The sequence below is a fragment of the Canis lupus genome, chromosome 24 (assembly GCF_011100685.1).
Source record: "Canis lupus familiaris isolate Mischka breed German Shepherd chromosome 24, alternate assembly UU_Cfam_GSD_1.0, whole genome shotgun sequence".
NCBI lineage: Eukaryota > Metazoa > Chordata > Mammalia > Carnivora > Canidae > Canis > Canis lupus.
Genome location: NC_049245.1, coordinates 9,121,343 through 9,134,385, shown reverse-complemented (window position 1 = coordinate 9,134,385; position 13,043 = coordinate 9,121,343). Strand labels below are relative to the sequence as shown.

The following is a 13,043-nucleotide window of genomic DNA, read 5'->3' as shown; positions in this document are numbered from 1 at the left end:
TTTACTCCTTTTACAAATTAGTTTCCCAGTGCTTCAATATGTCTCTGTCTTCCTTTTATAAGGACACTATGATTACACTTAGGGTCAACCATAATAATACAGGATCATTTTCCCATCTCAAGATCCTCAATCACATCTGCAAAGTCCATTCTACTAAATGAGGTAACATTCATAAGTTCCAGAGATTAGGTCCTGGAATCTTTGGGACTATTATTCAGAATAATCCCTAGTATCTTTTCCTTTTACCAGAGGAGTTCAAAATGGGATTTTCCTAACTCCTGTACTTTTAAAAAGTACCTAAATACAATTTAATTAAACTCTTAAATATCATTTGGTAAACATTCTCCAAATAATCTTTTTTTTCATTCCCCATTTGGATCCAGATTCATAAGCATCTTTAAGCAGATGATTTTGCCTCCTACTTTTACTGAAATTGAGCTCATTGGACCTATCTGCCCTCCACTTCCTATTTATTTAAAATTTTTTTGAATCTCTTTTCTCTTTTCTAATTCATGACAAAAAGATAAAATTTCTATATTCTATATTCTAAGTTCCAGACTTCTCTCACTTTTGATTCTATCTGCATTTACTTCATCTTTTCCTGGTATTTCTTTCTAACATTTGTCCTTTCCTCTCTCTCTCTCTCTCTCTCTTTTTTTTTTTTTGTTTCAATCTTTTGGCAACAATCTTCTTAATTAAACACTTTTTATTTCATTTCTCTTGGAAAAATTTTCTTTTGGTTCTGGTATCCTTTCAACTACATCTCCTCTAATTATTCTCTAGCCTCTAAACATCTGAAAAAAATAGTATACAATTGCTGCTTCTTGTTGCTCTCACTTCTTTAACTGTTTTTATTTTCACTGATTTACATAGACTATAAATCTAATAGTCTTTTCTCAGTTCTCATCCTACTTGATCTCTGTGAGATATGTGACATTTCTGACAATATCTTCTTGAGAATATATTACCGGTTTCTCTGAAAACTGAATTACAACTATTTTTCATCTTTCTTGAATACCTCCTAAGACCCTATCTCCAGATATAATCACACTGTCAGCTGAAGCCATTCAAAGAGATAGGGGATGCTGGAAGAAATCTAAGTGTGGAGGAGGAAAGATCATGAGTTCAGTGTGGTACATGGTACATTTTAGGTACTTTTGAGACATTAAATATTAATATTTAATACTTTTGTATAATGTTATTTTGTCAGAATAATTATACTTAATGCTGAAACAAATACTCTCTAAATATCAATCCCTTAACATAATGAACGTTTCTTGTTTATGTCATAGCCTAATGTGGTATTCCTTGGATCCCTGAGATACTCCTTTAAGCAGTGTCTCAGGGATCCAAGCTCCTTCCTTCTCAAGATGCTGCTTCAGAGATCACCATGAAAAGAAAAGAGAGAATATGGATGAGTGTACAAAGGATTTGATGGTTAGGCCTAGAAGTGGCATACATCACTCTTGCCTTATAACTCACTCAGTTAGTTACGTGTCCTATCTAACTTCAAGGGAGGCTGGGAAATATCTTCCTATGGGTCAAGAGAGAGAGAAAATTGTATCAGTAAACATCTCTGCCTCATTTACTAGGTGCTAGTCACTTCCAGTGTTTTAACTTACTTCATCCTCATAATAATCAAGGTAGATACTATATTTTCTTTTTTAAAAAAATTTTATTTATTTATTCATGAGAGACACAGAAAGAGGCAGAGACATACACATATAGAGAGAAGCAGGCTCCCTGTGGGGAGCCCAATGTGGGACTTGATCCCAGTACACCAGGATCACGCCCTGAGCCAAAGGCGGACGCTCAACTTGCACTGAGCCACCCGGGGATCCCAATACCATTTTTTTCATCTCCACATAAATAATTTAAAAAAGCAAGAGGGAGAGACTGAGTAACTTGCCAAGAGTCACATAGTCACTAGGGTGAACCCAGGATTTGAATCCAGATGGTCTGGTTTCAGATGCTTTTCAACCAGTTCATAACACTGACTCTTAAAGTTGAGGATTCAATACATGGTAGCATGTATAGGTATAAAGTTCAAGAAGAAATTTTTGCTGAAGATAATAAATTTGGGAGTCACTGGTGTAACTCAGGGTTTCCCAATCTCAGCCATGTTGACATTTTGGGCCATATGATTCTTTGTGGCAGTGAGTTGTCTCATGCATTTTAGGATGCTTAGCAGCATCCTTGACCTCTGCCCGCTAGCATTCTTTTCCCAGTTGGGACAACTGAAAATGTGTCCAGACGCTGCCAGTATTCCCTGTGGAGTAGAACTTCCCCTGGATTGAGAAGTTATAAGTTATAACTTATTCAGTTATAAGAGTAACTCTTATAACTGAACCGTGAACATGGATGAAAATATTCAAAGAAAAAGTATACAGTGAAAAGAGACAAAGGGCTAAGACTAAGCCTTAATGAACTCCAAAATGTAATGGCTAAAAAGGAGGATGAGCCAGCAAAGGAAACTGAGAAGGAATGGCCATACAAGAGGAATCTCAAAGGGTGACAAAAATTGAAGGTAAAGAATGCCGCAAGAAGAAATGACAGATTAAGACTGTTAAATGCTGCTGAGTGATCTTGTAAGAGAAATTAGCAAAATGTCCATTAAAAAGCAGATGAAGGTCACTGGTCACCTTAATAAGAGCTATTTTAGTTGTTTAATAGGATAGAACCCAGAAGAAAATGAACCGAAAAGCAGAAAGTGGGATGTGAGGAAACTGACACAGTGGGTATTGATAACCTTTTGAAAAGGAAGGATAAGCAGTAGCTGGAGGGTGTTGTGGAATCACAAGAGGAATTTATTTATTTTTTAATATAGAAGTGACTTGAAAAAGTTTAAAAGTTGATGGATGGTTCCAGTTTCTTGAGTTGACATGGAACAAAGAATAATCAGTAGCATTGTATAAGGTTCCCAAGACAGCATAGGTGGTGGACTTACAGGCTGGGGTGGAAACAGTCTCCCTCTTGTAACAAAGGGGAGAGTGTCCAGTCTGATGCACTTTCCTGCAGACACTTTACATACAGCATTTCTAAATAAGAACTCAATATATTTCTCACAAAATCTGCAACTGCTTCTACATTGCCTAATATTATTAATAATAGTGCTTTTCTCCTCTTATACTATTTCACAAAACTCTTACCTTCCTTCTCTTCCTCATTCTGTTCCCAAAATCTATTTCATTTCCAATTTTTATTGATAGTACTTTTGTGTCTTCAGAGCCCTCATTTTATTTCCACTGCCAAAAAATAAGTGCATATTTTTATTACTAGCCCAAATGTCACTTCCTTCTTCAAGCCTTCCTTATTTCTCCCAGCCAAATTCACATTAAAAGAAAAACAGAGGCAGAGGCAATGTTGAAATAAAAATCATTACCTTACTATGTCATGAATCCTACGCATGAGTGTCCTGTTACCCAAACATTTCTCTCCTTTTTTTTTTTTTTAAACCTTGATAGGACCTACCTCTTTCTTCCTGTTTTCTTATATTATAAAAAAAAAAATTGTTGCAAATATTAGTTCTTACACACTTGGCTTAAACACTACACATATAACAAGGCACCCCAATTGTCAAATAAATGTGGAGTCACTACATCCACCAAATCAACCTTGTAGATGGTCTGATATTTAGAAATGCAATACATTTGGGGGAAGGAGTTGCCAAACTTCCTCTAAATTCTAGGTCACCCTACTGTTGTGGACTCTATCCGAACTGGATTTTCAGAACACCAACAGATTAGTTTTAGCCAGAATCAAGGCAGCTCTTTAACCCAGTGCCTTAATTCGAGGCAATTGCTGGTGGATAGGAAGACCTGACTCCGGCTGACGCCCACTTGAAGCTGATTTGATGTCAGATTTTTGTTTCCAATATGACATTTTGGTGGGCCACTGCTCCGTTCCTACGAGCCTTGTTTAGTCCCGTTGATCTTGGGTCTTTCCAAACTTCACAACACTCCGGCGAAAAGTAATTTTTACTAAGAGAGGGAGGGCCTGGTTGTGTATGGTCCGGAACTATTTCCCGACCCTTTCTCTTCTTCGGGTTATATTTACTCACCAAGCGGAAAGGTTTCAGGTTATCCGGTAAAGCCCACCCCGCCGGGTCAGTCAGCGTAGGCGCGGACACTGCGCGTGGGCTCCGTCCTCCTCCCAGCTTTACGCTCCTCGGCCCCGCAGGCCGCCTTCGCCCGCTGATTCGCCGGTCACCGAGCGCGCTCGGCCCGACAGGCCCCGCCCTCAGGTCCCCCGGGCGCGGCGAAGCCGAGGGAAGCGCCAGAACCTCACGCTCCTCCCAGGCGTCGGCGCCAGGCCCCGCCCCCCAACGCGAGGCCCTCTCCGGCCTCCTCGCGCCTCGGCTCCGCCCCCTCCAGCTCCCCAGCGTCCTCGGCGTCGGGCCCGAGCCTGCGCCTGCGCGTGCGCCCTGGGGCCGAAGTCGGGGCGCGCGGTGCCCGGAACGCGGAGAGCGGCGGGCGGTGCAGCCAATGGGAGGCGTCGCTGCCTAGCGGCTGGGAGGCGGGGCCTGCGCGGGGGTTAGGTTAGCGCGAGGCGTGACCTAGTTGACAGGCTCTGAGGTGCTGCTGTGGTGGCGGCCGCGGGGCTGAGGCGGGTGGGAGCCGACGCCGAGCGCGGGCTGAGGGGAGAGGGCGGCGACTGGCGAGCGGCGCGGGACGCGGAGCCTCTTGCACTTTTTCCTCCCGAGTGCCCCCTCCCACCCCTCCCACTCCACACACACCCTGTTTGCCCGTGAGCCTGGGGAACTTGCAGCTTAAAGCCAGCCACCCCCACGGCAACATGTACCCCAGCAACAAGAAGAAAAAGGTGTGGAGAGAGGAGAAAGGTAACCGGCCCGTCGTGTCCTGGGGGTGCGGGGGTGGGGGCCGCGTGGGGGCGGGGGTCAGGGCTGTGTGTGCCGCGGCGCCCTCGCCCGAGCTCCCTTCTCGCTCCCGCCCGGCCGGTGCCGCCTCCCTGGCGAGTCCGTGTGTACACACGCGCACACGCGCGCGCACGGCGGCGTGCACGCGCCGCCCCCGGGCACCTGCAGCTCGCGCACGTGTGGGCGCCCGCCCCTCGCCGCCTGCCGCCTGCCGCCTGCCGCGCCCGGTGCCCTTCTCCCGCGCCCCGCTGCCTTCGCGTGGCTGCTGCCGTGGACCCCGCGCGGCAGCCCTCGGGCGCGGCACAACTTGCTCGGGGCCCCCCCGCCCTCTCCCGGCCGCCAGCTGGGACTTTCGGACTCGCGGCCCGGTGGTCCAGGGACACGTGCCCGCCGGCGGGCGCCCGGGCTGCGGCTGCCGCTGCCCCCCCCCCCCCCCCCCCGCGCTGCGGGGGGCACCTTAGTCGGCACCTCCTGGCCAGCACCCTTTCTCCAGGTCCTTTCCGCGCCGCACTGTGACTTTTGAAGCCTGGAGCTCTAGGGGGAACTGAAAACGGGCGTCTTGTGCGTGAGGATAAGCGCTTTCAGAGAAGTCTGAATGGGCTTTTCTCTGCAGGGTGTTTGTGTATTGCATTGCCATTTGTAATCAGAAGTTGCTCAGTCTAAGAGTGCAAAACTGATACCACTGGCAATGAGTGGACCTACCCCAGAATTTTGTGCATATCAAAGCTTATCCAGACCAGCTGGATTGACAGTGGCACTGATGTTTGTAAGATACAGAAGTGTGCCATCCAATCCTCTTTTCTTTCTCCCTCTCTTCCTTTTCTCTGGCATCCTATTTAGATAATATTCCAAGAAAAAAAAAAACTTTAGTCTCCGGCGTTTTTTCTTTCATGCCCTTCACCGCACACTTGTAAAATTCTTTAGCTTTTTTACAGAAGCGTAGCAAAAAATACTTGGTTGCTACTGCAGACACAGACTAAACGTGTGTATCCAGAGTGAGGTCGGGTGAGGGTAGTGCAAAGTTCTCCAGAGTATCCCATCTGCTTCATATTAGAATCACTCGAGTGATTAGGTTGAGAGTTGATTTCATTGATAATAGCTCTTTAAAACCTGTAGATTCTTTTTGAAAGTTCTGGCCTTTTACAGTGGACAAAAGAAAGGGAATGTATGCAGAAAGAAAAATCTTTTATAAAGCCTACTTCAAACAATGCAGAAGGAAGGGAGGGGATGAGAAAGGGTTTTTTTTTTTTTTTTTTTTTTTTCAAATGAACTGGGAAGATTTAACATAATTGAACAATTAAAATGCCTTTAAAATGTTGAAACATTAGGTTTGTAGGTCACTTAATTATGTCTTAATGTTATGGAGCTTATATAGAACTAAAAATTCTGGTGTCACTAAACAGATGTTGAGAATAATAGCCCGGTACATATAAAGTAGTGTAAAATAATCTTGCTTTGTTTTTGCAGTGGCAGTTACTTTAGTTTCAACACACTTTGAACAAGGATTTACCTTATAAGCATTCAGAGATCCTCTATGCCCATTTTTATTGGTCTTGGAATGTTTTGTATTATTGATAATAAGGTAAAATAGTGGAAATCCTATAGATTGTTTACAATACATGATTCATTGATAAAGTTATGGTGATTGCCTAGGAAGTATTTTTCTGTCATAATATTCCTCTAAAGTAACAATGTTATAAAGGTTCCTTTATTTAACACCTACACATTTGAACTGTGGCAAGCAGGCATTTTAGAATCTTTAATGTCTTTATATATATATATATATTTATATGTATATATATATATTTGGATCTAACAGTAGGGGAAAGTATAACCAAATTAATGTTTTCTAAATAAAGAAGCAAATGCACAATTACAGAGGGTATTTAACAGAGTAAATTTGTCTTGTCTAAAACTAACCAATTTTTGCATGAAGTTTAATGTTAAAGGGAAAACTTACTATGTTTTGAAGACTTTAGGGTATGTCTCAGTGTATGGGGATGTCTATTTTTGGAATACTTAGCATTTAAAAATATGTATTATACCATCAAGAAGGAACAAAGGATTTTCAGTACCGTAGCTAATATTAAAGAAGCTGATGGGATGTGTGACCTTTTTTCTTTCATTGCACTGGTGAGGATGGAATTGTATTTTTGCAGCTGTTATTTAATTCTATAGGAAGACTAATCCACCTTATTGAAATGTTAGGGCATTTTGTAAACACTTTAACTCAGTGTGCCGTCTAATAGTAGATCCGTCTACTTATATGCTTGGCTCATGGTGCAGACTCATTGTAAAGGGGAAGCATTCTTTTAGGAAAAGTTTTGTGTAATGCCAAAGAAACTATAGATGTTTGCGGTCCTCAGTATGTTTCATTGTTTAAACAAATAACTAAGGATTTCTCAAGTCTACATGTGTTAAATAGACATTATTGATGTATTATTTTGAGCCTTAATTTAAAACCACTTCATGTGTATTATAATTTCAAGTACTGGAACATAAATTATTTGATTGATTTATCTTACTGTCTTATTATTGATCTTGTTTCTTTTCTAACTGTTCATGCTTAAATGTTTAAATAAATGGAAAGACAGAGGCCAGGTTGCATTCCCGTATTACTTTCTGACACTTACTAAAACTATACTTTGCTTTGTAATATCTCTCAACCTAGACCACTAATATTGCAGTATTTCTCTATGAGTGATTTGAACTCTTTTGATAGTGCTTTGGAAAGTGCCAGTCATCCCTTTTGCTCCTTTGTGTGAGTATTCTAAATTTACCATTTCCTTCAAGCTTTCTGTGCCATCAGGATCCCTTCCTCCTATATAAACGTGACATTTCCTTTTAGTTCATTTAGAAAATACATGTCATATAACAGGAACAGCCCTAATGTCTTCCTTTGTGGTCTCATTTGTCCATTTCTTTACATGTCCTTTGTCCTTTCAGCTCTGTTCTTGTTTTAAAGGAAGCACTTTTCTTGTGCTCTTTGTCTCATCTCCTGTATTCTTTGAGATCTTGTGCTATCATTTATTGCCTTTTGGGTATATTTGGTTTTATCAGTGTCTTCCGGTTCCCCTCCTCAGCGTTACAATAATACTCGAGTCTCTAAAATAGTCTTCCTTCCACAGGGATTCATCTTGGAGTTGCTTTTCTCACTTTTCCTCAGTTCCCTCATAGTCTCCTGGATCTCAGCTATGCTTTAGTGAAACGAATGTTCCTAAAATCACTCAGTAATAATAGTGATGGTACTAATAATAGTGATGTTTACTTTTTGAATCTTGTTTGTGTGCTCAATACTATTCTGAGTACAGTAATCTTCTACTTACGGGGATATATTCCAAGACCCCCAGTGGATGCCTAAGACTGTATATAGTACCAAACACAATATATGCTATGTTTTTTCCCTGTATATACCTATTTATGATAAAGTTTAATTTATAAGTTAGGCACAGTAACATTTTAACAGTAACTAATAACAAAATAGAACAGTTATAACTATATACTGTAATAAAAGTTACATGAATATAGTATCTCAAATATTTTGTCACACAGTACTCATTTGTGATGATGTGAGATGATAAAATGCCTGTGTGATGAGATGAGATGAGGTGAATGACATGACATAGTGTTAGGCTACTACTGACTTTCTGACAGTATGTCAGAGAGAGGATCATCTGCTTCCCAACTGCAGTTGACTATGGGTACTGAAACTATGGAAAGCACAACTGCAGATAAGGGGGACTACTGTACCTTACATAGCTTACTTCATTTAATTTTCACAACAGTTCTGTGACTTAGTGTACTATAGGGTCGAGAGCTTTGAACATTTGTCTGATTTGAATCCTACTTGAACTGCTTACTATCAGTACAGTTAGGTAAGTTATTTAACCTCTCTGGCTTAATTGCCTCATCGATGAATTGTGCATAATAACCTACCTCAGAAAGAAACTGAGACATAAAGAGATTAAGTAACCCAAGATCACATAGATTTGCATGGTTTGGGATTAGAATCTAGACAGCTGTGTTAACCATTTTGCTTTCTTTCAGTGCTTTTGGTGATCCAATTGATAAAACCAATTTTTATTCTTCCTGATCTTCCTGTAGCAATTGACAGTATTTCCTCTCTTCTACTTAATTTTTTATTTAAATTCAATTAGTTAACATACAGTGTATTGTTAGTTTCAGAGGTAGAGGTCAGTGATTCATCAGTCTTGTATAACACCCAGGGCTCATTACGTATGTGCCCTCCTTAATGTCCATCATCCAGTTACCCCATCCCCCTACCTCCCTCCCTCTTCTACTTATTCAGACTCTTTTCTCTTCTGGTTTCTACATCATTGGCACTTTGATTCACCGTATGCCTCTAGTGACATCTGAGTTTTATTTCATTTTTCCCTTCTTTTTGTCCATTCCCTTGTTTTTTTGACATCTGGTCACATCCCTTACCTATTCCTATGAACTTCCTTTAGGACCAGAAGTTTCTGTCGTAATTTCCAAAATCTCTAGGTTAGACCTCAATCCTGAATTCCAGATCCTTGGATTTCAATTTGAATGCCTTTTAGGCATCTTACATTCAGTACGGTGTTGACCCTTGAGTACTGTAGTGTTGTGATTTGATTATATCACATCTGATTAAAATACCTTGTTATTAATTTCTCCTAATGTGGCTGAAGAAAAGCCAGTCCTAGGAGCAGGGAAAAATGTTGGCTCCCCATCCCATTTCCTGTTCACTTGTGCTTATATTAATAACTTCAGTTTATTTCTGGAAAGAATCTTATTTTTAAAAAAATTATTTATTCATGAGAGAGAGAGAGAGAGAGAGAAAGAGACAGAGGCAGAAGGAGAAGCAGTCTCCATGCAGGCAGCCCAATGTGGGACTTGATCCTGGAACCACGGGATCATGACTGGAGCTGCAGGCAGATGCTCAACCACTGAGCCACCCAGGTGTCCCTGGAAAGAATCTTTTAAAGTGATTATTTTATGAGGGTTATACACCTAAAACTAAATATCCTTAAATCCATTCACCTTGTAGTATGCTAAAAGACAGTGGGAGAGAGTACAGTGGTCCATGTCTTTACATTGTGGAGACCTCTGGTAAAGTATGTAATACATGATAGCTGATGTACACACGTACGTCATCGTACATCACCTCTTTTGAGGAGCTTTTCCTGTGAAGGTAGTATACTAATAGTGTAGGCTGTACTTTTTGACTATTAGAGATATCTGACTGGATTTTAATGGAAAGCTTTCTTGCTTTGGACAGCTACTGAACTTTGATGTTCTTTGAGTTGTTGGAAAGATTATTTCCATGAAATTATATGTGTGAAGTACCGGCACTAATAAAGAACTTACTGCCACCATCATTAATTCTAATATGCATTTAAAAAAATATTTTATCAAGATATATATTGAAAAGTAGCATTTAATCACCTCCACAAAAATACTATTAAATTGAAAAACGAAAACTTTTATTGTTGATGGTATGTTTTAATTAAGGAAATACTGTGGTGGCTGTTTTTCTTGTGCTCTTAGCATTTGTATATACGTGTCTTAGGATTTTGTATTTCACTTATGTAGCTGTTATTCTGTATATTATCCATTCCTGTTTTGTCTTGTGAACTCCTCAAGGTAAAGGATCACCTTTGTACCTGCAGTGTATAAACATATTACTTGGCACATGGACTGTTAGTAGACGTTGATTCAAAGAGTTCATTTATTTCTTGGACCATCATAAGAGTCTTCCTCATCAAGCTTTGATTTCCACCCCTCCCCCCAACCCCTCTGGTAATATGGTATTAACTTGACATTTTTAAATATTCAAATATGATATCATTATATTTTCATTTTGATGTTTCTCAAGCCCAGCCAATTCTTTAGTTTCTTTACATGATTAATACTAAATTATAAAACAATTCTTGAACTTAAAAGTTAAATACAAATGGAGATTCTGCTTTTATTTTGCAAGAACGTTTACTGAAGATGACCTTAGAGGAGAGACGCAAAGAATACATAAGGGACTATGTTCCCCTGAACACCATCCTATCGTGGAAGGAGGAGATGAAGGGCAAGAACCAAAATGATGGTAAGTTTCTCAAAACATTTTTCAGGTAGATATTATTGTCATTTATTTATGTCTTTGCAGGACAGTTTTGATAGAATTGAATAACTAGCATTCAGTAAAAAGATGATATTTTTGGTATTTGAAGTAATTGCTTTGTTGCCATTTAATTGTTTTTAGCAATCTATTCTGTTATTTAAATTTAGGAAACTCTATTAACATAATTCATGTTATAATAGTCCACATTTATGTTATAGCACTTAAAAAAATTCTGCAGTTGTTCTTGGAGCAAATAATATTAAGGATTTGGTGCTTTTGTGGTGTGGCCTTTTGAGTTTTTCTTTTTTTTTAATTAGATTCACTTATTCAGGTTTCTTTAAGATATTCTGAGGATTGGATACAGTTGAGGGTACATTAGGAAGAATAGAGAAAAACATTTCCCATAGTTTTAGAGAAGTGTATATGTTTTGTAGGGTGTGGTATTATATCTGCATGTAAATAAAGTATTTGTATTACATACTCAAAAGTATGATTTAATGAGAGTCTAGACTGAGTGAAGGTATGTGTTAGAATATAAATGAAATTGTAAGTATTGAAAAGGTACATGGAAAAAATTCTAAAAAACAATAGATTTAATGGATGCTTATTATGCCTACCTCTGAATTAGCACTTATTGATGTTAATGGTCTAGATGTGAAGCTAAGAAGAAATAGGGTGCTTTTTAGGATACTTCATAATTGAGAAAGAAAGGTAACTGTATGAAAGTGACTTGGAACATGCTAATTTCACAGGTTCTGGTCTTAGATTGATGGAACTGTACAGGATACTATGGATTCAGAACAAGAAAGTTAATATGGAATTCCTGTGGACAAATCTGTGGGTGGGAAATAGCAGCCCAATTAGGCTTTAGTGTCTGAAGAGAACACATTTACCTGAGAGTTTTCATTTTAGACAGAATTATATTTTTCTAGAAGGCAAAACATGTGAGTCCTCTTTCTTTCTTAGTTGCTTTTTTTAGCTGGTCACTTTTCTAAGGATGTAGTACTTAATGTTCTTTTAAAGCAATTTTTTCCATTCAGAAAGAGATTCCTGTTGCTGCCAGAACAATTGACAGAGGGGTTGAGATACCCAAGGTTGTATTGCCCAATGTTGGTCTACTCACCTCTGCATAAAGGCTTGGCCTTTATGTTGGCTACTTCTTTTTGAATATACACATAACAGTCTAGGGTTGAACTGGGTTATCAGAGGACTCATAGTTGGGTATTTTCAGAGATACCACACACCAAAATTTGTCCCCTGAATCAGAAAAATACATTAAATAACACCTGCCATTGTATTCCCTAGCAGGATCCTGTGTATTTACTCCGAATAGGAGCTTTATAAGTGGTTACAACTGGTCTATGTATTTCACTTTTTTCCTAAAATGCTTTTTTTGAGCTGAAAGTTTTTCATGGGCAGTGAGATGATGTGATGAAGTTTGTATTTCTGTTGAACACTTTCTGATTCGTAGGACATGAACAGTATTTATTGGGTTTGCACAATATACCAATTTCAAATGTTGTAGTTTATCATTATTACATTTTTGTAGAAGGACGTTTTGATCTTGATATCCAGAATTACGTGGGAAGTTCTCAAGCTATTTTAATTTTTTTCTTACTTTGCTCAGTTTTGCTTTAATTAAATTCTTTTTGTTATTATATTGTAGTAGAAAGCTAAATAAGCTGGAGAATAATTGAATGCATTTGTCATAATTTTGATTTTAAGGTCTCCTAAAAAAGGAAACTAAAAATTGCCAAATATAAAATGTGTAGAAAGCTGGAAGTAGACAGTATTTTTATTTGACTTTTACTACTCTGGTAATGCTGGCAAGTATGGATCAGAAGGAGAAAGGATGGGAGATGAGTACCAAAAAAACAAAACAAACAACAACCCCCACTTCACAACCCAGTTTCTTATTGTTCATATTTGTCAACTGCTGTTGGTAAATCTCTGAAATTATATGCTTCCATTTCATTAATAATTCTCTTTCATTTGTCAGTTCCTTTATTGAAGGGAATTTTTAAATTCTTTTCTCTTAATATACTGTGTCTCAACACTTGCAATAGTGAC

General features: G+C 39.3%; 1 protein-coding gene across 4 annotated transcripts in view; it reads left to right on the top strand.

Annotated features, from left to right (window-relative positions):
• Window positions 1–13,043, top strand: part of MACROD2 (mono-ADP ribosylhydrolase 2) — a 2,007,046-nt gene that overhangs the window by 738 nt on the left and 1,993,265 nt on the right. For 2 of the 4 annotated variants that reach the window (XM_038571576.1, XM_038571578.1), the window contains exons 1-2: window positions 4,551–4,840; window positions 10,842–10,958. In XM_038571576.1, the coding sequence (XP_038427504.1) occupies window positions 4,795–4,840; window positions 10,842–10,958 (163 nt within the window). In that variant the 5' untranslated portion in view covers window positions 4,551–4,794. Of the gene's footprint in view, window positions 1–4,550; window positions 4,841–10,841; window positions 10,959–13,043 lie in introns of those variants that run through there. The other 2 variants (XM_038571577.1, XM_038571579.1) reach the window with 2 other exon arrangements.